We start from the raw sequence: 24286 nt of genomic DNA on the forward strand, positions 1-24286 counted from the left end.
TCATTGGTAAGGTCACCCTGTCTTTTTGTTTCACCCTGTCTTTTTGGTCAGTCTCGTTGTTAGGTTTTGTTAAGTCATGTCAGTTGCCGAGTCTGTTAGTTTGCGTTCTTCAATCGACCAAGCTGGTCCAAGCTGCACTTGGTCGCCCTGCTCCATCTGTTCGTGAGCGATCTTTTCTGAAATTCCATTTTGACTCTCATTGAAACATAAAGTATGTCATTCAAAATACAAATAGAGGCTAAGCTCCCAATTTGGGCTTCATCATTTTACATGAGACAGACAGACAGACAGACAGACAGACAGACAGACAGACAGACAGACACTAGAGAAGGGAGTGCCTCATCAGTCATGAGCGCCAATGAAAGTCTGACGGACTCAGTTAACAAACAGCCGTCCAGCATTTATTGACATCTCATTGGCAGCTAATGCAGAAGAAATTCAGACAGCGGGCAAAGAACGAGTCTTTATTTCTTCTTTGTAAACGCTTGCTCTTGTTTTTCGGTCTTACTCATGTGGTTTTGTGGCCTAGCAATGAGACATACGTAGCTTGAAGCGCTCGCTCGCTCGCTCGCATTGAGACATTTCGACTAACGTTCGGTAAAAAGTGGCAAACAGAAGAGTGGCTCAGTCACAAAGCTAGAGATTGCAAGGAACTACGTACATCAAAAGCGGATATGGATATGATTTCAAATATTATGAAAACAGAAGATGCAACGAAGCTATTTGTCACCGAGACATTGTGGTGGGCGGACCGCAAGCGTTATCGGGAAGTTTGCATTTTGTAGCGTCGTCTGCAAAGCTGACGCGTTGACCGAAATGCAAGAAATCTTAACAACGTTGAGCTCTGGGAAATGACACGTTCCACATGCGAAGGCGCTCATCCGCTCCCACGGTCAAGAGCTGCTTGGTGTCACGCTTTGAGGCCACGTGCAACACACGGCCCGAATGACCTGCAAAAAGCATCAGCAACCACAACCACAGCAAGTTGCCGCACATCAAAAAGGCCACCTCAAGGTGGCTTTCAAAAAGGTTTCAAATATGTCATGATCAAAATATCTTGTAGGATCGCTAGCATAGCCATCGGGATAACGTCATCTGAAACATTTGACCTCATATCGAGCATTTGCAGAACCTTGACAAGGTTGTGAACAGTCAACGTGAAAATGTCAGCAGCAGATTTTTCAAATAAGTAGCGGTATGACTCACCACCGCTGGACACTTGTGGCACACAAGCACCACCTAGCGGTCAGTGAAATGATCACCCAATGACAATTGGGACGTTCTTCTTTTGAGAACTTTGAAGAACAACCAATGTGCAATTGATCCAGAGCTGTTGGGATTTATTCAGCTTTTAAAACCTTCATATGATCTGTTTTAGTATTATTTTTATTTAAGCACATTCACACCAGGCCTATCTTACATTAGTAGTCAATGTCATTTATGAGATTTATGACTTTGAGAACCACTGCTGTCTGAAGGTGAGATTAGGCTCCAGCTCCCCTAGGAGGATGGGAAATAAAAGCCAAGATCAAATTGCTCTTCTACCTGTCAGCTTCAAAATGGGCCCGAGGAAGGGAAACTTAGGATGCTATGCTGGGGGCGGACGGCCGTGCCCGCTCACCAGGTGTCCGGTGGCCTCCGCCCAGTCAAGAGAGCAGATCTGCAGGCAGGTGGTGGCGGTCACAAGAGGAAAAGCCGAATGGGTGGCACAGCTTGCGTGACTGACAATTGAAATTGACAATAAAGCTGACTTTGACTTTCAGAGCGTCGGAGCACCTGCGAGTCGGTGTCGGCCCGACTGACACAAGAGGCCGACTCCGTGTCCCAAATTCGAAGCGTCCCGTCTTTCCATCCTCCACCTGTAGCGATGGCATTCCTCTTCCACGGACACCATCTCATTGCCTGAACACATCCATCCATATGGCAGCTTGTCAACGCGTGACAAAAGGCTACGAGATGAAACGCCGTCGACACCTTGACGGAGCTCGCCAGTCGCGGCGATGTATGTGTCCCAGCATCGAGCCGCTGACAAGAGTAGCATCAAGGTCAATGATTCAACATGCCAAACAAGAATGCCATGCAGCTCTGTAGGTGCTGAAGTGACAAAAAAGCCTCGCGGCTAAACTACCGGTGGGCTTCCGAGCACGGTTACGGAAAGCTGCTGAGAAGTTGCTGTTTCCAGGAAAGACCTCGCACCACCGACTGGTGCGAAGGCAGCGTCCTCACATTCTGCCTCTCTTCGATGTCCCACAACTGGTGAGTCAATACACGTACGTACACGTGGCACTGCTGATTCAGCTTGCCTGTTTACCAGTCGATTGTGCGTCTCCACCTTTTTGTACAGTCCGAATCCATTTCTGAAAATAAATCATAAAAATACACCATTATTCTTCCCCTCAGGTGGTGGTGGTGTTTCTTTTTTGGTTTTTGTGTTTTTTCTTCTCTCCTTTCTCTGCATGCGCATTAAACATGACTGAATATTTTTGGGAGTTTGGGATGATGCATCCTGTCTTTGGTGCTGTGGTGCTGTTGCATACAATCAGTCTTGACTCTAATTCCAAAATATGTCGTATGTTTTTATTTTAAGAGCCACGGTAGACAGAAAGCCGACGACCGAGAACATTTTGTCTTCTGCGTGAAGCCCGCCTTGGTTCGCACCTTTTATACTTTTGCGGGATGCACAAAGATGAGTCAGAAAAACTCACGTTGCTTTGTGGTACTTCTCAAGAAGGCCTTTGCGGTCGGTGTGTGCGAGAAATTAAAAGAGAAAAAGAAAGCAAATCTTGCACAATGGATGAGTAGCGATGTCGCTAGGGCTGGAAGAGAAAGAAGTCGTAGTCATGTTCCTAATATTCTGTTTTTCACATTGATTGTTTTTGTTTTGTTTTTTCTCTCCTTTCTCTGAACAAACCTGTGCTGGCGCATTAAACATGACTGAATATTTTTGGGAGTTTGGGATGATGCATCCTGTCTTTGGTGCTGTGGTGCTGTTGCATACAATCAGTCTTGACTCTAATTCCAAAGTATGTCGTATGTTTTTATTTTATTTTTCCTTTCATGACGACACCAAATCCACACTTTGCCAGGATTACCTTGCGCTCTCTGGGCTGTGTCCTGATGCCTCGAGGGAGAATCTAACTGCAGTCTCTGACAAACTCCGTCTAACTTGAATATATGCCTAGAGCGCCGCCCTGCGGTCAAGGGCGTAGTGCAGCGGGACTCCCGCGACTGCTGCATCTGTGGAGGAGCCACGTCCGAAAGCGCTTGTATGACGTCACATGCGCGTCGGGTTCTCTCTGCAAAAAGGGTTATAAAAATAGATCAAGTTAACAAGCCACGTTTTATGCCAATTTATCTTTGCGGAATGACATGTCGAGTGGGTTCTTTAAGTGAAGTACTTCCGGTCTTATTTTGAAGCGATCTTAACGATCGTTGCGCTATTTCCAGCTCGCTTAACTGGGCGGCTCCCCATCACCTCGAAGGCCCGCCCGCCCCGACGGTTTCCTTCATCCCTCCTCCAAGATGGAGGCCTTAGGGGGCTACCCCGTCAAGTCCTCCGGGCCCAAAATTAGGAAGTTGACGGTTCTGTTGAGCATGACGATCGGCGTGGGCTGCTTGTTCCTGCTGCAGCCCACGCAGCTGCTGAAGCCCCGAAAGCCGGTGGACTTTTATTCTTTTGAGGTGAAAGACGCCAAAGGGAGGGCGGTCTCTCTGGAGAAGTACCGAGGAAAAGTAAGTCCACATCATCAACTGGATTTAGGACAAGCCCAAGCGACGTTTTTCGTTCCGTTCGTTTAAAGCCGTGCTCAATGTGCTGCTGTTTTCTTTGATTTATTTTGGGTTGGTGCGAAAGCTCTTCAAGTGTGCCCTCAATGCAGGTTTCCCTGGTTGTCAACGTGGCTAGCCACAGCGAGCAGACGGAGGAGGCTTACGAGTCCCTCCAGGAGCTCCACAAGGAGCTGGGCACGTCTCACTTCAACGTCCTGGCCTTCCCTTGCGGACAGTTCGGCGACACCGAGACGGGAACCAGCAGTTATATCGAAGCGTTCGCTAAGTCCACCTACGGCGTCACGTTCCCATTCTTCGGCAAGATCAAAATTATGGGCTCCGAGGCAGAACCGGCCTTCAAATTCCTCACAGGTACGAGTACCTGAACGCACCACGTTTGTTTCGTGTATGCTTGTTCACTCGCCCGAATAAGCAGTACCAGTAGCTGTCTGGTTCCAAACAAAAAAAGAAAAGAAAAGGGAAAAAAAAAAAGCGTTAGACTGTAGTCGGCGGCGAAAGCTATGATTTCCGAGTGTCCCTGAATGCGACGCCACTTTTACAGATGGATGGATGCATTAAGTCCACGACTATAAAACAATTCAGTGCAAACAGTTGGCACGCGGTAACTACAGAAATACACAGAAATTGAGTTACTTCAGCGTAGGGAATGAAGCAAATCACTTCACTTAACTTCCCGTATATCGGGAACATCGTAAAAAGAGCACCCTCTGTTTTGTTCTTTGTGTACAGTCTTTTTTTTTTTCTTTAATCTTGTTAAATATATCTTCATTTTTCAGATTCGGTGCAGAAAATTCCCAAATGGAACTTTTGGAAGTTTCTCGTGAATCCCGAGGGCAAAGTGGTGCGCTTCTGGCGAGCGGACGAGCCCCTGGAGAGTGTTCGCCAAGAAGTGGCCGCGCTTGTGCGGGAGATTATCGTGAAAAAGCGGGCAGAGCTATGACGGCGCCGTTTACGCCGAGGTGTTGATTGGACGGACGCGCAGCCGGAACCTGTCCTGCGCCATGACGACCAGGACCGGCAGGACTGAACTGTTAGGCTACATTGAGTGTGGTTGGACCGTAACTCCAAATGATCAAACTTTTAGACAGTACAAGCAATGTACGGCTAGAAAGGATGTGCGGCCAGTGGATTGGATGGGGAAAAAAATGTCAATCGTGAGTTTTCCTCGACCACTGATGGCTGTTCAGCCGCTCAAGTGTTACATTTACTGATGGAGGTCCTGTGCGCTTCCTTGAAACAGCTCAATTGAACGTTTGGGTTTGTTTGTTTTTTTTTAATCCAAATTAAATTCTACATCGGTGGAACATTATCTGTGGCTTGTATATGCTGTGTAGCCTTACTGATGTAGATATGGTATACGCCGACGAGAATTCATAGCTGTTTGGTTTTAGCATCATCGGCTGAATTGTGTAAGGTCACTTCTCAGGTAAGCTATTTGCGTCAACATCTGAAAACCTCATTTTGCACTCTGAATGGATGGCACGCACTGCCACTCGCACATTCACACCGTTGCACGCAACAAACGAAAGCACTTGGAGGAGCTTGAGTCCAAAGCTTGTTGCTATGGTTACAACAAAACCGGCACTAATTGCAGTCTCGTGTGTTTGCAGGTTGCGTGGACAGTCGTTGGGCAGTAGCAGGTAAGCTGGCACGCAGCAACAAACCAGCTAACAAGACACTGCCTCACGACCGTCCACAGAAGAAGATGAACGGACAACAACGACTCACCTGTTGAGGTCACATTCAAAACGACACGACGGCCTCGTTGAACGCATTACAGGTTGATGTCGAGCCAGATCCTGTTCTAAGGACTGAGCTTGCTACTAACAAAACAAAACAAAACAACGTGATCTATGGTGAAGACTGAAACTTCAGCTCACAATCCAGGCCAAATTGAGCAAGACATGGCCAACGTGTCTCACAGGCGAGATGCACGACTCTGGCGCCGCCTTGTGGAATTTCAGGGTGCCGCTCTATTCATTTGCGAAGCGTGAACCTCGATGACGTGCGGGAGCATCCCGAGCGTACTTTCAGCTTGTCTGAAAGTGTTAACGGTTCACTTAGCAGAGCGCTGTGAGCTGGCACAAGCAACTCCAGCTAACATGACACTGCCTGGTCACCAGTCACAAGTGACAGCTGTCAATCCAAAACGACGCTGTCACAGCCAGCTTCGATCGGGCCAAAAAAGAGCGCGAGCAAAACTTGAAGGATGTTACCTGGAAAGGATCGTTTCTCCTCCGCTTTGCTGCCACATCCGGCTGCATTCTTCTGCTTTATATCTTGCACATGCACACTAGACGTAGACGAAAGCTTTTTTGGTGAGTGTGTGTGTGTGCGTGTGTTTCACTGGCTGCCAGCCAGGCTCCAGGTTTCCTAAACTCGTCTTCTCTGGCTCTGGCTGTGCACCTGCAGTGTGTTGTCTGCTCTCTCGCTCTCGCGCTCTCTCTCTCTCTCCTGGACGCCGCTAGCTACTAAATAGTCCCCCCCTGGGCGCTCTCTGCAGCGGGAAACAACTCTTGCTTCTCCTCTGTGATTGGCAGCTTTTTTTCTCTCTCTCTCTCTGTCTCTCTTGTGTGTTAAGTGAAGTGCGCCTTCTCCTGATTGCCTTCCCTCCGCGTCTTGGTTTCCACTAGTAACATGGACGCAGCAGTTAAAGAAAAACAGCAACTATCAGTTGAAGGCCACTTTGATGTCAGTTCAAAGTTTGCACGATTTTTTTTTTAGTGCTGTTTTTCTCTCACGAAAAGGCAACAAGAATTCTAGGTTATAAATTGAACTCTATTTCCCTTATTTATAATTATCTTTTAAAAATAGAAATCATTTGACCGAATTAAACAATATATCATATCATTTGTTCTTTCGAATTGTTCCCATGACTTTTTATTCCTAATTGTTTTCATCTCTTTTTGTAGTGGATACTTTTTTTTACACACATTTTTCTGGTATGCCACGAGGTGAGGTACGTACTGTATGTAAGTCATCAGGGTTGAACAATGGAAGTGGAATGCGCCGCGCCGCGCCGCCTCGCAACGCGGGTCTGTGGCGCTAAGTGGGCTGAAAGGCGCGAGTGGATGCCACCTGCCACTTCCATATGTACCCACCCGCAGCGTGCACGAGCACCGAATGTGATGCCCCCCCACCCCCCAATTGAACAAGTGCTTTGAGAAAACCCGAGTAGGAGCTCAAGTAGGTTTTATAACGGACAGTAACTGTTAGTTGGCCAGCTGTGGTCCAGCGCACAACTGACGTTCGAGAACAAATTCACATTTGACATTGAACATTCTAATCACGTGGGGAAACCTATAGTGTTCAAGCGCCACATTTGATTTTTGTTTTCGATCAGCCAGCCTATTTAGATTAAAAAACGAAAAAGTCCAATTTGTCTGTAAACGACTTAGTTTCACGTCACACTGTATGTCAGCATATATTTGACCAATTAAAGAAACAGTTGACACACTCAATACTGCCAATATGGGTTCAAAATAAGCTATGATGCGCCTGCAATTTAGGACGTATACGTCAAAGTTAAAAATGTTCCCAGTGATTTATTTATGTTATTGTGGACAACAAACGAATCACGAGATAAGCAAACTTGATTTATGTAGAGTACACAAGTATGTTTTCGCTCGGTAATTGCTAACTCGTTTTCTAATCACGTTATAATACCGTTTAGAAATACTAATTTAGTGAAATGCAATTCGTTTTTGAGAAAATATTTAATACTTTGTTTACTGAAATTCAGTAGAACCCTGTTTGTAATAATATTTTTTTATTATTATTTATGTCATGTACGTATTGATTGATTTATTTGTTTATTTATTTACCCAGCCTTTATTGCACCAGGTAAGTCCAATTGAGATTAAGAACCTCTTTTTCAGCTATTTATTAGGATCGTGAATTGTGTAAGGACTTGTTTAAATCATGCTGTTATCCCATTTAGAATATGAAATACATAAAAATGCACTGCATGGAATGAAATCTCTAACCATCATGATCCTGATTTTCGACTGAATGTGATGTTTCCATGCAGTTGCTGCTTCCCGCGGAGGATCGGCCGGCTGGCGGCTTTGCACCTGAAACGCACATGCAGCTTTGCTTTGAGTTTCCTTAGAAACAAAGCCATTGTGCGATCAGATGAGATGAGATGCGATGAGATGCGATCAGATGAGTGCAGGTGAGTACATTTCCCTCCTTCCCTCCCGCGTGATCACCCGCAGTTTGGCGCTAGCTTGAAGCGCTCAAATGTCTCACTTGCATCCATCCTAAAAGAAAGTGAGACCGAAAAGACTCGGCCCCACTTTTTGTTGTCCTGCATGCTGTCGGTAAGAAACCTTTGTTTCCATGGAATCCGATACAAGATGCACAAAGCGTCTCACTGTTGTACAAGCTGCGATATTAAACACGACTTTCGTGCTCACTTTTGATTCATGCCGCTTAAGTCAAGGGCACAATTAGAAACATTAGCTGTGAGTGTTTAGCACTTTTTTTAATAATGGTGGAATTTTTCATACCCATTATGTTTTGGAGACCTTGAGAATATGCACGTGTACCTAATCATTTGGCACAGTGCTTTTGTTATGTTACAAGGCAAATTCCAACGTGGACTAAATCCATTTTTCATACCCCATGGTGAAAAACGGTCTCCTCCTCATTGAGGCTTTTGTAAAGTGTGTCTTGGCTGACCCAAAGCAAGCGCACTCACTTTGGGGAAGTTTAAACAGGTGCCTGACTGGAGGTCCGACATGATCGACTCAGGTTGACGCCACTGTAAATGGCATCAGCGGGAGAGTGCCAAAGGTCACATTATTTACACACGCACGTTCATCATCTCAAGAGTCTTGATGGCGGAACAATGAACTCTCAGGAAGGGAACAAAAATGAAAAAATGTGCGAAATCACTCCTTTTTTATTTCTTTCTGGGCGAGCGCAGCAGTAACGGGTAGGAAAAAGAAAAAAAAACACACTCGTGACTGTTCAATAGATTGTAAAAAAAGGAGCAGCTTTTGCCACATTTCTTGCTTCAATTTAATGGATGTTGAGCTGCTCCCACCAGTGTGTACACCTTGGCTCACTCATAAGGTGCAAGTGTTAGTCATTTATATATCCAGAATATAGGGTGATATTATCGGTCTACATTTGTCGCTCCACCGCCATTTGTGTTTTTGCGGGTCACATCCAATATTTGGCAGAGCTGCATGTGGCCCGGCCCGCTGGTCGTGAGTTTGACACCTGTAGCACAGCGGCATATGTGTACAAAGTTCAAATGTGAAAAACAAGGATGTAAAGAAGGATGTTGAGCGCAATGCATCATGACGCAGCGCTGCGACTGAGAGGCAAAAGGAAAGGAAGCTTTCCGTGCTCCTCAGAGGTCAGCGGGTTACCATTGTTTGGCTGCTCAAACAAGCAAAGTTAGCACACAAATCATTGATTTACCTTTCCTAAGTCCTTCGTTTCACAATAAAATGCCATTGGGCTGTCAAGTGGATTCTCTCAACCGGAAAATGAGGTGAAAAAAGACAAGTCAATGTTGACCAAATGACAGCCAACATTACAATTGGAGGCATGTAAACAGCAGCGTAATGCTAACAAATACTCGGGCAGGCAGTTTGGTGTCCTCTGACCCGTGAGCTTACGAGCTACCTGAGATGGGTTGGAAGACGTCATGTAATCATTTGCCGATATCACCGCAGATTACAAGTTAGCCATTAACAGTATTAGCCCACCCGCACTGGCGTTGTCTTAGTTGTCGTCGGGAACCCAGCGGAAGCGGTATCCTCCGTGTCGGGTGCCCGAGGTGAAGGCTCGGCCGTGAGGGAACACGCGTGTCCTTATGGTGCCGTGCTCTTTGACAGTGGTGCGAAAAGACCACGTGTCCGCTTCGCTGCTGCTGCTGCTGCTGCTGCTGTCTTTGCATATGGAGGTCTGGAGGCCCGAGAATGACCCGTACACGGGGATAGCGTCCGTGTCCGGTCGCGGCGCGCCGGCTTGGGCGCACAGCACGGCGTGGCAGCGCGTGCCCACGTCTCTCAAGATCTCCTCCACCGAGTCGGGCGACTGGCAGCCGTCGTCCAGTCGCTGCCTCTTGCAGGGACTGCTGGATTTAGCGCCAGAAGGCCTCGCCGCTTGGCTCTTATCTACCTTTCTGTCTGCCGTTAATTTCTAAAAGAGGACACATGCAAAGCGGACATTTTGACATTTTTGGAGCGTATCTCCCTGCCATGAATCGGCGTCAATGCGTTTCCCATCAAACCATTCTCCCTCACCTCCAGCACGGACGCCAGGAGCTTTGCTCGGCACGCGAGCTGCCTCAGGTGAAGGCTTCCCTCCTCAGATGGCTCACTTCTGCGCCGCAAAGTCTCATGCACCTGCCAGGAGGCACAATGTGATCCACGATCAGACAGTCCTAAATAGCAACCGAGCACGATCCACCTTCGAGCCGTGCTAATGCAAGTTGAGTGGCTTCAATGGATTTTTCCAAATGTCTGCTCTGAGAAGCATTCAAGTGATTCCCATGAATATCACAAGCCCTGATTTGATGGATTCGGCCACATGGATAAAGACCGACCTGGAGATCGGCCTCCACGGCATGTCCCATCCTGGCTTGACATGAGCTGAAGCCTGTCCAAAGTTCCCCATCCTGGTCATGCGTGCAGAAAGAATTGGGAAGCAGGACGTCGTCCTTTTCTGGAGAGGAGACATGCTGAGGGGTGAGGGGGGGGATGACGCATCCCTGAAAGGGGACCAGCTCAGCAGGGGACAGGCTGCTCTCCAGAGTGGCTGGAGAATCTGACAGAACAACAGTCGTGCATCAGTTCTCCCAGAAAAACCACCACCACCAAAAACAACAACCCAGTTCAGGTGATTGGATACATTCACATGCAATTCTTACAGAAATTGCAGAATGTTCTTACCTGCTGTAAAATCCAGAGCAAATTCCCCAAAGTTTTGCTCATCAGCATCAGCCCCATTGACCTGTTGAGATGACGAAAAGGCAGGCGTGTTTAAAATGTGGCCGCCCATTGAGAAGACGTACAAACAGCTAGGTCACATCTACCTGAAAGTCCCACCAGGACCACCCGGCAGGGCATTGTGCTTTGACGGAAAAACTCGCAATCATGACTCGGAGAATGAGCGTGATGCGTTCAGGGCAGCAGGGTAAAAGGAGTGTTTTTGGTCGCCTGACTTACGATGCTATTTGTGGAGGATTCCAGCGCACCTTGTCAAACATTAACCGACTTTGAGTGATGCGCAACTGCACATCTGCCACCTCATTGGTTTTTCCTCTTGTATGCATAAAACGTGCCATTAAGCATGCAGCGAGAGAGGACAAGTGGTTGGTTCTAAAAAAAACAAAAAAAAAAACAACGACATTTCCTTACCTGCGAGCCGAGTGAATCGCTCTCGTTTTTCCTGACGCAGTCTTCCAAATCATCCCATGCGATCGTTGGAAAAGCTGAAACGAGAGCGCAGGGGTAACCACGAGTCATTCATTGCTTGTACTTATGCGGGCGGGGCAGGAAGGTGCCTGGAAAGATGCGCAAACCTTGTTGGATGCTGCTGGGCAGCTCCACATAAACAGAGACCGGACTGCTGCTTCTGGGCACTTTATCCTGCGCCGACTTGCAAGATGTCGACTTTGAATCGACATGATTTGCGCCACCTTTAGGCACGGTGTTCCATGCCCTGTCGACATGGCGTGGGACTCTCCCTCCTCCTCCCCTGTGACACAAGACCCCAAAGACGTTTCTCTCGCCGTGCATCTTCATCCCTCCACCTCGGTTGGCACCATTCCGGGCTCATTTAAGGCCACATTCTCCCGGTTCGTGGCGCGGATTCACGTTCCGGCCCAATCAAATGTACGTATTAGGCTCGTCTCCAGGGACCGAAGGCGTCCTCGGAGATTAAGATGGAAGGGAAGGGACAAACGTTTTTTTTAGGGCTGGAGTGGAAAGTAGACGCGCGCGTAAAGGGCGCGCGCGCGCGGCGCCTCCGCAGCGGTCGAGTCAGGTCAGCTCAGCTCAGCTCAGCTCAGTTTAGCTCAGCTCGGGCCCGCCCCGCCCTGCCCCGCCCACCTGCCCTCCGCTTCGTGCCAAACGCAACGCCTGTGGCGCACGCCGCCGTCAAGTATCAAGCAGGGCGTTGGGAATGCTCAAAGACTTGCGTGCGTTTACGGCCCTTTTGAAACAGCCCTGATATTCCGTGCGTAAAAACGACCAATTTGAGCGTTATCATCCGAGATGTTTGTATGCAGCTGCACTTTTATGTCCGGTGCGTATTTTTTACGCGTCTAGAGAGGAGTTCAAGGCCAGGAGATGTGGAAAGGGAAAAGGGCCATTAAAAGCGACAGTTGGGCAAACACAGCCGTGACAGATGGATGCCTTTCCACCGGCAAGCAATTGCTTGAGCTAGCAAACAAGAGGAGAAGTCCAGTGGGCCCTTCACGCTGAATGCACCTGTGTGGTCAGCAGGTCGAGCTGCCACGCGTAATGGATTAGCCAGATAAAGTGGAGTGGAAGAATACAACAATCATGTTTAGGACCGCAATCATCATTTCAGTCACATTTGGAGCTTTAATGGAAAACGATGAGCTTTAATGTTCCAGTTTTCGAAAGCCTCATGGGTTGTTGAAATTGTGGGTCATATAATAATATATCCCGTGCAGAAATAGATTGTTGAAATGACTCATTTATTCAGACAAAGCATTTGATTCCGAAATGTACGTATTTCACAAAGAACGTTTTACGGAGTACTTTGGTCTGCTCCTTCATTGCGGACACCCCCACCTAGTATTAGAAACAATCACTCAAATCAAAACATTTGGACAACACTGACATTTCAAAAAGAGCATGTGTTCCCCACCATCAACTGAGCCAAGGCGCATTTGTTTACATTAGAAAAATCTCAGGGCAACCACGTCACCCCAAAAAAAATGCCAGGAAAAAGAATCAATACTGAAAAAATAATCATAATAACAATGGTCTCAACGTGCTGACTGACAAATGTACTCAGTGTGAAACGTTGGCTTGCTTGGAGCCGAACACGAAATCGATTGTGTGACTAGTGTGTATGGATGGCTACGGCCAGAATTTCCAGACCATGTTCGTCTCCACTCAGCGACTCCTTGTTAAGCGCAAGCAGCAGCCTCAGATTGTCTCTGCACTCCCGGGCCAAACTGCTCTCTGCTTTGCCACGCGGGTCCTCCATCGTGCGGTGGTGTAATTCACCCTCCGGCTGGCAGCTGACGTGATCAGCCCGGAGTAGGTCGCGTGCCAGGCTCAGCGCGCAGCTGGCGGTCACAGACGGAACGTATTTATTGAAGGCGTAATCGGCCAGGCTCAGCTCACACACCTTTTGGGCCAGGCTGCGGCAACGCTTCCCAGGCCCCTCGGGGGTGTCCGTGCGATTGGCGTGGTAGTCCAAGAAGAAGGCCAGGGTGGGCGCGCCCAGGCGGAAGTGGAGGCGCAGGAGGATGAGACACTCCAGGTTGCAGAGCTGCTCCCTGGTGAAGGTGTTGCAGCACAGGGACAGGAGGTGACTGATGCTAGGGGAGCACACCTCCACCTGGGACGGATGGACGGACGGACGGACGGATGGATGCCATTCAACCATATTGTAAGCCATCTAGAGTCTGCATGCGGCGGCGGCGGCCAGAGGCCTCTGACTTTCCACCTTCTGAATGGAGACTACCTTTTTGCTGGCAAGGAGCAGCGCCGTGACACCCAGAAGCTGAAAGCAGTCGTCGGCCACCGGCGTGCACGCCAAGAACCTGTCCATGATGTTTACCGTCAGGCAGCAGCACTCGAAGGATAGGCGGAAGTGCTTGTGCAGTGGGATGAGCCAGCTGACCAGCTTGCAGCGCGCCTCGGCTGTCACCTATAAATCAAACCAATTGATTGACACAATCAGCCTTTACTCTAGGTAGAAGCAAGCAGACAGTATGTGCATCATTACTGTACATATAGGACTTCCCCCATGGAATGAAAAACAATCCAGGAACAAAGCCAAAACATCCAAATGTGCACTTGTTTTTAAAACACAATGGGTACGTGAACACAATTGTAGGAGCAAAACGTGGACAGATGACAATACTCACCATTTATTTTTGAAAAATAACTCATATTTCTGCATCTTGCCAAGTTATTTGGGAGTACAGTAGAAAGATGGATTCAAATTGGTTTGTGTTTGGATATTGCCTCCTGGTGGCCAAGGCGAGAAGAGTGCAACTTTAATGATCGTTTTTACTCTAAAACGAGTCGAGTCTAAAGTGCAATAGGTGCTCTTTTTTCCTCATAGCCCAAATGTGTTAATTCGGGGGAGTGCGTGCATGGATTGATGCTATTTCCATCCATTTGAATGGGGAAAGAACAATTGGAGATCCATTCTTTTGGTTCCTTTTACACAGGCGAAGGAGTTGAATCGGCGCTCCTACTTTTGACACAAATGTGGCCCTCTTTTAAGGACAACATCTGAATGCGAACCTACTTGTGGCTGGAGAGCAAGACTATTGCACGGATAAAACAGAGCCTCCCTCTCCTTCTGGATCCTGTAGCCGACATCACCGTACTGGAGGTACCAGTTGGATGCTTGACCCTCCGGTTCGTCCACACGCAGAGGTGACGAAGCTGTCTGAGGAGTGGGGCAACCTGCCAAATCCTCCTCGAAACCGGAGTCACTCAATCTGGACACAAGTTTCTGCTTTCGGTAGCGCTCGACCCGGACCCGTGTGGAACCTCCGCCGCCCCGCTTCACGAGCACCATCTTGACTCGAGCCCAGACGAGGATGGAGCAAGCCAGTGCAAGGTGAAGAGGGAGTCGCCCGCCCGTTTCCCGGGGTCTTGCCCGCTTCACTCGCCTCGTTACCATGGCGATGAGAACCACAGCAAAACGATTGCACTCTCCTTTCTGAATTAGCTCATGGGCACCGTATGTCAACTCAAACACGGCTTACCAACTCGGGGGGTTAAAACAACAACAACAACGACGACGACGTTGTTATATTACATCGGAAGAATCAAACTAAAAATAACAAAAATATCAATAAAGAATGACATTTAAGAAGGTGGCAGATTTAGTTTGGTTTTCAATGGGAGCGATATTTATTCATGTGTGTGTGTTTGTTTAATGTCACGATGAAACCAAACAGCCGTGCGTTGCTTTTTGCTGTGGTGGGCGGAACGTCAACAGAACATTGCCTGCCTGCCTGCCTGCCTGCGTGGCTGTCCGCCTGCCCGCCTGCCTGCCTGCGTAGCTGCGTGGCTGCCTGCCTGCCTGCCTGTCCTGCCCGTCTGCCTGTCCTGCCCTGTCCTGTCCCCAGTCAAGCCGTGCACTTTCAAAACTCAATGCTAGCGCGGCTTTGGAAAAAAAAGAGAAAAAAAAAGTCCGGCCCACAAACAGGCTTCAAGTATGTCCTCTATCCACATTTTAAAGGTACGGACGTGACCTTTCTATCTAGCAAGTACTGGCGTATTGTCGTTGGCCTACTTACGAGCTGAATTGTTCGAAAAACAAGGCAAAGCAAAGCAAAGCTAGCATCAGTTGCTAATAGGTAGCTTAGCTTAGGATGCTACACGGCTAACAACGGCCTTCACCGTGATTGTTGATCGAACGGTCCCGTCCATTTGTGTTAGTCGTTTGTTTCCGTGCACGTTCAATGGCAATATGATCCTCCTTCTTTCAACTCATGGAAGAAGAGGCGAAAGTCAGAAGGCGAACCAGTGCGCGCACGTTAGCATGCTAGTCCACCCTAACGCCATGACATAACAATCTCATAAGAAGGAGAGTTTGGACTCGTAGTTGGGGCTGCGTTTGGCTTCTCTCACCATCAAGCGCTCGGTGATAAGGATTCAAATGACAACGTTTACGAGACCCGGTGTCTTGACTACAGCACGCTGCATAGCTTGAATCGGCAGATTGAAACTTGTTGACGGGGCTGGCTGCTTCTCAATGTGGGCTAAAGCACATGGTTCATCACTCGAGAGATGTCAATAACAACGGAAGGCAAAAACATTGGCACCACTCTCTCTGCTTCCGTCTATAACCACACTTCTCCCCGAACAATTACACATCCAGAGTCCCACTGTGACATTTGACTCGTGAGAGATAGTGAAACTTCTTCAGCGTCCAACTTTTGGTTGAAATCGCTCACGGTCAGCATACTGGCGCACGAGGGAATTCTCGTTTATGTGTTGACGGAACCTTTCATTGCCTCATAGTTTTAGCTTTTAGCACATGATGGAGAACTCGGACAGGCACAACTGGGCAAGGCCAGGGAGCTGGGGAGCAGCTTCAGATGGCCGGAGGAACCAGGAGCACAATCGAGGACAGCCCTTCAGAATGGATGGAGGAGCGCAAGGCAAGAAGAACCAAGGAGGGCCGTACTGGTCCAGCCCCAATCGGGGGGGACTCGGCCCCTCGGCTTATTCCCCCGGAGCCTTCCGAGGCGCCCACAGCCCCTTGCAGAGGGATGATCTACATCGGTTCTGGAGTCCGGAAAACAGTGGCGGGACTCGAGAAGAGACCTGGAGAGAGCATATGCAGCAACAGTGGGGGAAGGGTGTCCGTGACGGAGGTCCGTATGAGGACAGGGACACGTGGAGGAGGGATACCTCGGACGGAGGAAATGCAGGTGGGATTTCGGGCAAAATGCATGTTTTGGATGACGTGGCTCTGTGGCACCTGCACAATCAAATGAGGAAGTCTGGACCTTTGATTTTTAGACCAAGGCTGTAGGCTAACGGGCAATTTGAACATTTCCTTCCCTGAAAAAGTCAATGCACCGCCAGTCCCCTTTTCATCTGGCAAACGTGTTGTGTTTTGTTTTGTTCTGAAAGGAAGAAGACGTCGACCGAGACACAAGCGCAGAAATTTTGCTGAAGAGGACCAGGACCTCGCGAGCGAAGAGTCGTCACTCTCAGCCAAAGATCTGCAAGCGCTGCGGCAAGCTGAAATGCGCCTCGGTAAAGATGGCATTCACAAGAAGGTACGTGCGCACAGTTGTTTTTTTATATTAAAGTACTGCTAAAATGGCATGGGAAGAAATTGATAATAAAGCAGGCTTTGACTTTTTTTTTTACTTTGATCCGTCCGTCCGTCCGTCCATCCATCCATCCATCCATCCATCCATCCATCCATCCATCCATCCATCATATTGACATAATTAAATGTAAAGCATCAGGGAAGTGAGGACATAACTATTGTGACGTGGGATATTTGCTTGTTCATGGAAATGACTGATTATGTAGCAATACTTTTGGGTTATCCTGTAAATTCTTCTTTTGCACATGTCCACCTTTTTCTATGAAACAGAAGTCCAACAGCAAGCCTAACGCACTTTACACCTGCACCCTCTGCGACGTCCTTCTGGACTCGGTGTCTGATGCTAATCGCCACGTCCGAGACAAGCGGCACAAGCGGAGGCTCAGGGTGAGGGAGAATGGCCGACCGAGCGAGCGAGCGGCCGCACGCGACAAAACCCGATGGATGCCCACGTGTGAGGTTTTTGTCTGTAGGAGAAGAAAGAGCACACCATGCTGACCGAGATCCTGCCGCCTGGCCCCGAGCACGTTGGCGCGTTGACCGCCGCCTTAGAGGCTGTCGTCAGCCGGCACGGAATGGATGACGGCGATGTGGAGACGAGGCGTGGGGTGGTGTCTCTCATGCAAGATCTTCTCCTTTCCGTCCTGCCCGGTGAGTGCTGATCGAGCGCAAACGTACCGCCCACCGGGATCGGTTACCGACGCGCTTCCTTGTCTGGCCGATGGGTAGAGATCAGGCTTCGCTTGTACGGATCATCTTGCACCAAGTTTGGATTCAAGGATTCCGACGTCAACGTGGACATCCGGTATCCGCCTCACGTGAGTAGCCCCACGCACGCCGATACTTGTCGAATGCGATGTGGCTCTCTTTTCATATGTCGTCTATGGCTTTGAAATGGAACGTCTTTGCAGATGCATCAGCCCGATGTCCTGCTGTCGGTCAAGGAGTGCCTGGCCGGGAGTCGTGAGTCACCTTGTCCTTTGTTTGGTTGAGCGCAACACAAATCTTATGCATGTGACGCTCTTTCTTTTTCTGTCCTCAGCTCTCTTTGTTGATCTGGAAGCTGATTTTCATGCTCGTGTGCCTGTGGTGATGTGCAAAGAAAAGAAGAGGTGCGTTCAAGGGCAAATAAGCGTGGAGCTGACTTTGCCGTAAAGTCACCAATGACATTGGTCTGTTTTTCCCCCTTCTCTTGACAGTGGTCTTCTCTGCAAAGTGAGCGCCGGGAATGACAATGCGTTCCAAACCACGGCTTATCTGGCTTCCCTCGCCAAGCGGGAGCAGCTCCTCCCGCCGCTGGTTCTTGGACTGCGACGATGGGCGAAGGTGATGAACGCTCTCCACCCGTGGTCCTTTTCCCAAAAGGAGAGCGCTAAATGTTGTCTTTGTTTTAGATCTGTCAAATTGACCGTGCGGAGGAGGGTGGCCTACCCCCGTACGTCTTTGCCCTCATGGTCATCTTCTTTCTCCAACAGCGCAAGGAAGCCCTCTTGCCAACGTACCTCAATCAAGCGGTTTGTGGTTGGCTTTGCGGCGTCCGCTTCGATTTGCACACTCCGTTCTGACGGTGCGTCGTTTTTCTGCTTTTCTTTTTCAGATCAAGACCTTTTCGCTGAGCAAGCTTTCAGACTTCAACCTTGTGTGTGTGGAGGACGGACACTTGCAGTGGACTTGTTCCAGCAAGGACGCGCCGCAGCCAGCAGAGGGCTCTTGCGTGAGGGGAAAGGTAACAAGACGGTCACAACTCGATTGCCCCATTCATCCGTCACGCGAGACATTGGGTGGAATGGATGGCTTTTGTTTGTTTGTTTGTTTGTTTTTTTAGCAGCACTTAGGACAATTCAACGTCTGAATTTGTTTAGGTTCCGCTGGTTTTCCAAAGCCCTGGCCCCCCTGCGGAGATGGGCGCGCTCTGGGTGGAAATGCTCCGTTTCTATTCCCTGGAGTTCAACATGGCCGACAACGTCATCGGCGTACGGACCGGCGCCGTCCTCTCTCGGGAGTTGAAAGACTGGCCCAAGAAACGCATCGCCGTGGAGGGTAACGAGGATTTGCATGATTGCGTACGTGGCCCGTAGCAAACGCTCGCTCGGTTGTGGCTTTTCCAGACCCCTTTGCCGTCAAGAGGAACGTGGCGCGCTCCGTCAACAGCCAGCAAATGTACGACTACATCCTCCATTGCCTCAAAACAACCTACAAGTACTTTGCGCTGCCCCTCGCCACGGCGGGGGGCGCCCACGGCAAAGCGGCAGCTCCGTCTGAGGGGGAGGCGGGCGGCGCCGACTTGCGTCAGCTGAGCGTCGACGCCCAAAACGGCCCCGACGATTCCGACTGCATCGTCGAGGAAGAGGAGGAAATTGAAGAAGGCAGCGACTCAGAAGGGGAGAAGGAAAAGGCGGACTTGGGCAAAAGCAGCTTCTCCGAGGAAGAGGAGGACGACGACGCCCGGGCGCACGGCGCCAGACGTCACTTGGACAGCTTCACCACGGAGGATGAGGAGATTTTCCCCGTGGACGAGATCTCGGGGGAGGAGCTTTTGTCTGATGAGGAGCCTCCGGATTTGGACACGCCTGCTTCGGAGGAGGAGGAGCTGGCGCCCGCTGTGGCCTCACCTGCGTGCCGACGGGACACTGTTGAAAATGAGCTCCCGGAAAATAAAGGCCACACGCAGAGCACAAAGTCGTACCAATTCAGCAAGCATGCTTTCACCAGAGGAAAGGTTGGTTATGATGAAGAAGATGAGGATGATGACGATGATGCTGATGATGCTGCTGATGATGATGATGATGATTGCTTTCAGACACACATGGTCGTGTGCAGCTTGTGCAAGCGCGACGGCCACTTGAAGAAAGATTGTCCAGAGGATTTCAAAAAGGTGGAGTTGCAGCCGTTGCCCCCGATGACGGCCGACTTTCTCAGCGTGCTGGACCTAGTGTGTGAGCAGTGCTTTGGTGAGCTCGCGCACGCACGCACGCGCACGCACGCACGCGCACTCTGGGCTCGTCATCGCCGACTTGACCGGTGAGAGATGAAACGGCTGTCTTTCCAGTGGACTTTGCCCCGGATGACTTGGAAGTGGCCGTCAGAGAGCGCATCCTGCAAGATCTGGAGATCTTTGTCAGGCGACAGTTCCCTGGTGAAGTCAGCCGTGAGCGGCGTTTCAATCTTGACTTGAATGCTACTTCAACTGTTTATTTTGTGGACAGGTGCACGTCTGCAGCTGTTTGGCTCTTCCAAAAATGGTTTTGGCTTCCGACAGAGTGACCTGGACATCTGTATGGTGCGAGAGGGCCAGGACAACATTGACGTATGTCATCTCCGTGTCCTATTTACATGCTGTGCTTGGAAAAGCGTCAGCCATGAAATGGCATCAACGTTTCACATCACCGTTATAACGATCACTCTCATCATCATCATCATCACTCTTTCCTGTGGGAAATTGCTTCACTGTTGTTGAATTGTTTTTTTAATCACGAAATAATACCAAGCCCCAACCAAATCATCGATTCAAAAACAGTCTAATCGGGGAAAATGTCTTTTGGAAATCAAATTGTATCCGATGAATGAGTGGTTGATCGAATCGTTGATTCTAAACCTATCCCGCCCATCTCGCAAACAAAAGCGTGAATTGTGTCGGCCGCCAGAAGCTATAGTTGAAAAATGACTGTGCTGTATTGAGCGTAAAGTAAAGACGCTCCTCCTCAGGATGTGGACTGCATCAATGTGATCGAGCGTCTGGCAAAGCTCCTCAGGAAACATCCAGGTAAGCATTTGAGCCCTTGCCCGTTGTTCTTTTCTTGTGCCTCATCATCTCGTCGTCTGTCCTCAGATTTGAGGAACATCCTGCCAATTACCACCGCCAAAGTGCCCATTGTGAAGTTCTACCACGTCCGCACGGGTCTGGAGGGAGACATAAGCCTTTACAACAGACTGGTAGGAAGTTCACAGCAATTTGTTTCCCACTCAAGTGTAAAGGACACGCAATTTGAGGCTGGCTGGCTGCCTTTCACCCCGAGGCTCTGCACAACACGCGCCTGCTGGCGTTATACGCTGCCATCGACAGGAGAGTGAAGATCCTGTGCTACGTCATGAAGGTGTTTGCCAAGGTGCGTATGCCCGCCCGCCTGCCCGCCCGCCGCCGGCCGCGGTTGAAAATGCTTGCTGCTTCCTCGTCATTGGGCTCCCGTTCCAGATTTGCGACATCGGCGACGCTTCGCGCGGCAGTCTCTCCTCTTACGCCTACACCCTCATGGTTCTCTTCTTCCTTCAGCAGAGGGAACCCCCTCTTATACCCGTGCTACAGGAGGTACCTTGCAACCAAATGAATCAGGAAGAAAAGAAAGAAATCAAAAGCACTTCACTCACCTCTGTGTGTTTTGCAGCTGTACGACGGTGACAAGAAGCCGGAGGTGTTGGCCGACGGCTGGAACGTGTATTTCTTTGACGATTTAAAAGCGCTGGTCGGTGGTATCTTACGCGGGCTGGCTCGTGTCTGCGTTGCGTCGCGTCGCGTCCCGCCCCGCCCCGCCTCGCTGACAGCCCACGCTTGCTCCGCCCGCAGCCGAGTCGCTGGCCGCAGTACGGAAAGAACGCCGAGACTGTGGGCCAACTGTGGCTGGGCCTCCTCCGCTTCTACACGGAGGACTTTGATTTTAAAGAGCACGTGGTGTGCACCCGGCAGAAAGCCCGGCTCACCACCTTCAACAAGCAGTGGACGTCCAAATACATCGTCATCGAAGGTGCCGCCGCAGAGCAGCTGGCAAAGGTTGACTTTGGCGCCGTTTGTTGACCGTCAACTCTTGTTGTTTTTTTTGCTTTGCACCGCAGATCCCTTTGACCTCAATCACAATCTGGGTGCCGGTCTCTCCAGGAAAAGTAAAAGCCCCTATGCTTTGTTCACGCTCTCGCTCCAATAGGTCTCGCTTGACATGGTCTTTTTCATTTTTACCAATACAGTGACCAATTTCATCATGAAGGCCTTCATCAATGGCAGAACCGTGTTCGGCACCCCTGTCCAGGCCTTTCCGCCCGAGTACCCTCGTCAGACGGTAGGTGTTTGTGATTGTGATTGTGATCATCCTCAAAAGAGCAAAATCAAAACGTCATCTCTGCTGCCTATGACTTGCGCAGAAGATCAAGGCCACTTTAGTGACACCTTCAGCTTTGGGCAAAGACTTCTTTCTGTCTTTCTGTCACTTGTGATTCAAAAGATATTTTTGGGTTCAAGTGCAGAGACGAGACGTGAAGCTAACTCGAATTTGCTGTCTGGCCACGCAATTTGTCCGCGTGATCCCCCCCCCCCCAGGAGTACTTTTTCGACCCACAAGTCCTGACCGAAGGGGAAGTGGCCCCCAACGACCGTTGCTGCCGGATCTGCGGCAAGATCGGTCACTTCATGAAAGACTGCCCCATGCGCAGGAAGTGAGTGTCGCCGACCGCCCAGCCGGCAGGCCAGCCCCAAAGGAGCGCTACACCGGTGTTTCCTCGCAGGTCCAGGCACAGGCACGACTCGGACAGAAGGCCCGACAACACGCTTGAGCGAGCGGACGCGGCCGAGGACCCGGCGTCCAGACACAAAAGCGAACACTGGCGGTGGCGCGAGGCTCCCGAGCCGCGCTGCTGCTTCCTGTGCGGCTCCAGCGCTCACATCAAGAAGGACTGCCAGCTCTACAGAGGTGTTCACTTCAACAAAACAAATTGCGTCTTCATGTCACTGACAGCCGGTTTCTTTGCTTCTTTCCTATCTCGTCGGGCAGGAAATATGAAAATGGAAAACTTCTCTCCCTCCTCCTCATCGGGCCTCTTGAGGAATTTCAGAGAGAAACAAGTACGAATTGCATCGGAAGTCGATGAATGCCGTGCGCAACATTTTTGGACACTGTTTTTACACTTGGGTTGAAATTCCAGAGTTCACTGTTAAAAGACGAGGAGAAGAAAAGGCCTCAACATGTGATGCTAAGTCCGCAAGCAGGTACGCGCGTCAAATTGTGAACATTGTAAAACGTTTGAAAAATGTTTGTGTCTGCTTGCGGTTTAGGTAGTTTAGCTACCCGCAATTCGGGGCGCCCCAGTCACAGGAAGAGCCCGGCGGAGTGAGCAGCGGCCGCGCAGAAGGAAGGTTCGAGCACTCGTGTCCGGGCTGACGTTTCAAGCCAAAGCCGGGACACCTTGACTTGCAGCCATCTTGGGCCTTTTGATGTTTTTATTTTCTTTGTCATCCCCCCGCCCCTTTTTTTTAAATGTTCATTTTAGCAAGGTGACTCAGTTGATACTTTGAAGCCAAACGGAATGGCAAAACCAGCAAGCCAACCGGATGCGGGTCTAGCCGATGAAAGCATGCCATGTTGATTTCGATTCATTTGCTACTGTCCTGAAACTGTTTGATATGAGCGTGCTGATTTCTTCATCTCTATTTATATGGATGTCTCAATGGCGAAACGAGCTTCAATTTTACCTGGCCGTGAAGTTTTGTTTTTAAGATTTGATTTGGATGTTTTAAACTTGATTTGTCCTTTGCACTGATACCCGCAAGCCCCATTGTTTGCCCATCTGCTTGAAAAGTTGCAAACAAGCAGCTTGCTCTCTGTGTAGATGTGTAAATATTTTAGGATCATTGTTTCATTTTAAGAGACTGCCGGTCCATCTATTTTATAAACAAAACACGCAGACCCGACCGACCGACCGACCGCCCTCACTCACTCACTCACTCATTCACCCTTTTGAAGCAAGCTGAATGAAACGCCAGAGCTGGACGCAGTCACGCTAAAGGCCGAAATTTAGAGCCAATATGTAATTTATCTGACTCAAAGGTACACTTTAGTTAACATGGAGCCACACATACAGTAGGTAGCCGCACTGTCAGGGTCCACACCCTCCATTTATCTTGTTGCTAGATGTTGAAAAGAAAAAGAAGAAGAAGCTTGTCCCTCATAGACTGTGGCTGGCTTTTTTTGCAGTTGTGATGTAAGGTTGAATTTTCCTAAAGAATGTGGTTGATATTGTTTGTTTTGGAAGATCGCAGCCTTACGCTTTCTTTTGTGTCGGACTTGACCTGTCGTCGTTTCGTGTGCCGTTGACGGGCCCGGCCGGACCTGCCAGCCGGCTTTGGCTTTGGCTTTGCGCTCCATTTCAGTCATTAAATTCAAACCAAATCCAAACTGTTTCCCGAAATGCTTTCGCTCCCAGAGCAGGGGTCCCCAACCCCCGGTCCGCGGACCGGTCCGTGGGTCACTTGGTACCGGGCCGCCAAGCCGCACGGGGAAAAAAAAACCTTTTGTTTTATTTTTTATTTTTTTATGGACGATCAATGAATTCAGGTCAAGACGCTCGTCCCGGTCACGTGACATGTTTCCCCAGTCGAGCTAGCAAAAATGAGGGAGAATTTATTTTGAAAAATGTGGCGATTCTCTCCCAATTCCATCCGTCGGTGCACCTGTGTCTCTTCAATTAACCTTAATTCAAG

The 24286-nt window shown here is 49.5% G+C and overlaps 4 protein-coding genes and 1 pseudogene across 9 annotated transcripts; 2 read left to right on the forward strand and 3 right to left on the reverse strand.

Moving 5' to 3' along the window:
* Nucleotides 1–573: 573 nt before the first annotated feature.
* On the reverse strand, nucleotides 574–6416 carry LOC148397273 (cell division cycle protein 20 homolog B-like; annotated as a pseudogene). The gene is made up of 6 exons (XR_015858514.1): nucleotides 6006–6416; nucleotides 3046–3296; nucleotides 2153–2253; nucleotides 2082–2094; nucleotides 1685–2025; nucleotides 574–1018 (listed from the first exon to the last, which is right to left on the reverse strand). The product of XR_015858514.1 is annotated as a cell division cycle protein 20 homolog B-like (transcript).
* gpx8 (glutathione peroxidase 8 (putative)) lies at nucleotides 3465–5098 on the forward strand. Its single transcript, XM_088377431.1, has 3 exons — nucleotides 3465–3732; nucleotides 3879–4140; nucleotides 4566–5098. Exons 1-3 carry the CDS (start codon nucleotides 3523–3525, stop codon nucleotides 4727–4729), a joined length of 636 nt encoding a protein of 211 aa, XP_088233557.1. The 5' UTR covers nucleotides 3465–3522; the 3' UTR covers nucleotides 4730–5098.
* A 2261-nt stretch (nucleotides 6417–8677) lies between the features above and the next one.
* On the reverse strand, nucleotides 8678–11768 carry mcidas (multiciliate differentiation and DNA synthesis associated cell cycle protein). Its single transcript, XM_088376689.1, has 6 exons — nucleotides 11333–11768; nucleotides 11169–11242; nucleotides 10701–10761; nucleotides 10355–10575; nucleotides 10053–10154; nucleotides 8678–9948 (listed from the first exon to the last, which is right to left on the reverse strand). The coding sequence occupies exons 1-6, from the start codon at nucleotides 11553–11555 to the stop codon at nucleotides 9529–9531; spliced, it is 1101 nt and encodes a 366-aa protein (XP_088232815.1). The 5' UTR covers nucleotides 11556–11768; the 3' UTR covers nucleotides 8678–9528.
* A 624-nt stretch (nucleotides 11769–12392) lies between these two features.
* On the reverse strand, nucleotides 12393–15890 carry ccno (cyclin O). Of its 2 annotated transcripts, XM_088377413.1 has the most exons (4): nucleotides 14272–15890; nucleotides 13477–13662; nucleotides 13138–13350; nucleotides 12894–13075 (listed from the first exon to the last, which is right to left on the reverse strand). In XM_088377413.1, exons 1-4 carry the CDS (start codon nucleotides 14650–14652, stop codon nucleotides 13037–13039), a joined length of 819 nt encoding a protein of 272 aa, XP_088233539.1. In that variant the 5' UTR covers nucleotides 14653–15890; the 3' UTR covers nucleotides 12894–13036. The 2 variants fall into 2 exon arrangements, with proteins under 2 accessions (XP_088233538.1, XP_088233539.1); XM_088377412.1 differs by having other exon boundaries at nucleotides 12393–13350; nucleotides 14272–15886.
* Nucleotides 14987–23981, forward strand: tut7 (terminal uridylyl transferase 7). Of its 4 annotated transcripts, XM_088377405.1 has the most exons (29): nucleotides 14989–15216; nucleotides 16002–16414; nucleotides 16620–16768; nucleotides 17095–17211; nucleotides 17298–17475; nucleotides 17554–17642; nucleotides 17736–17787; nucleotides 17867–17936; nucleotides 18024–18150; nucleotides 18219–18338; nucleotides 18422–18550; nucleotides 18687–18864; nucleotides 18933–19543; nucleotides 19625–19775; nucleotides 19874–19960; nucleotides 20031–20131; nucleotides 20530–20587; nucleotides 20654–20757; nucleotides 20841–20930; nucleotides 21017–21130; nucleotides 21207–21284; nucleotides 21386–21563; nucleotides 21652–21699; nucleotides 21781–21872; nucleotides 22130–22245; nucleotides 22315–22499; nucleotides 22581–22651; nucleotides 22732–22795; nucleotides 22862–23981. In XM_088377405.1, exons 2-29 carry the CDS (start codon nucleotides 16018–16020, stop codon nucleotides 22918–22920), a joined length of 3813 nt encoding a protein of 1270 aa, XP_088233531.1. In that variant the 5' UTR covers nucleotides 14989–15216; nucleotides 16002–16017; the 3' UTR covers nucleotides 22921–23981. The 4 variants fall into 4 exon arrangements, 3 of the variants coding, with proteins under 3 accessions (XP_088233530.1, XP_088233529.1, XP_088233531.1); XM_088377403.1 differs by having other exon boundaries at nucleotides 14988–15216; nucleotides 22315–22651; XM_088377404.1 differs by lacking the exon at nucleotides 16002–16414 and having other exon boundaries at nucleotides 14987–15216; nucleotides 22315–22651.
* The last annotated feature ends 305 nt before the right edge of the window (nucleotides 23982–24286 follow it).

This window comes from Syngnathus floridae, chromosome 5, assembly GCF_059516105.1.
Source record: "Syngnathus floridae isolate MCC-2025c chromosome 5, RoL_Sflo_1.0, whole genome shotgun sequence".
In the NCBI taxonomy this organism is placed as follows: Eukaryota; Metazoa; Chordata; class Actinopteri; order Syngnathiformes; family Syngnathidae; genus Syngnathus; species Syngnathus floridae.

Bases quoted from the DNA above. Each gene is read 5' to 3' on its own strand.
- gpx8 (XM_088377431.1), top strand. From the start codon at position 3,523: ATGGAGGCCTTAGGGGGCTACCCCGTCAAGTCCTCCGGGCCCAAAATT. The intron at 3,733-3,878 runs GTAAGTCCACAT...CCCTCAATGCAG, and splicing joins TGGAGAAGTACCGAGGAAAA to GTTTCCCTGGTTGTCAACGT. The intron at 4,141-4,565 runs GTACGAGTACCT...TTCATTTTTCAG, and splicing joins GGCCTTCAAATTCCTCACAG to ATTCGGTGCAGAAAATTCCC.
- mcidas (XM_088376689.1), bottom strand. From the start codon at position 11,555: ATGAAGATGCACGGCGAGAGAAACGTCTTTGGGGTCTTGTGTCACAGG. The intron at 11,243-11,332 runs GTTTGCGCATCT...CTCTCGTTTCAG, and splicing joins GCCCAGCAGCATCCAACAAG to CTTTTCCAACGATCGCATGG. The intron at 9,949-10,052 runs GTGAGGGAGAAT...GTCCTCTTTTAG, and splicing joins TCCTGGCGTCCGTGCTGGAG to AAATTAACGGCAGACAGAAA.
- ccno (XM_088377412.1), bottom strand. From the start codon at position 14,652: ATGGTAACGAGGCGAGTGAAGCGGGCAAGACCCCGGGAAACGGGCGGG. The intron at 13,663-14,271 runs GTAGGTTCGCAT...TTTGATTTATAG, and splicing joins GTCTTGCTCTCCAGCCACAA to GTGACAGCCGAGGCGCGCTG. The intron at 13,351-13,476 runs GTAGTCTCCATT...CATCCGTCCCAG, and splicing joins TGCTCCTTGCCAGCAAAAAG to GTGGAGGTGTGCTCCCCTAG.
- tut7 (XM_088377403.1), top strand. From the start codon at position 16,018: ATGATGGAGAACTCGGACAGGCACAACTGGGCAAGGCCAGGGAGCTGG. The intron at 20,931-21,016 runs GTGCGTATGCCC...CTCCCGTTCCAG, and splicing joins TCATGAAGGTGTTTGCCAAG to ATTTGCGACATCGGCGACGC. The intron at 22,246-22,314 runs GTGAGTGTCGCC...GTTTCCTCGCAG, and splicing joins GACTGCCCCATGCGCAGGAA to GTCCAGGCACAGGCACGACT.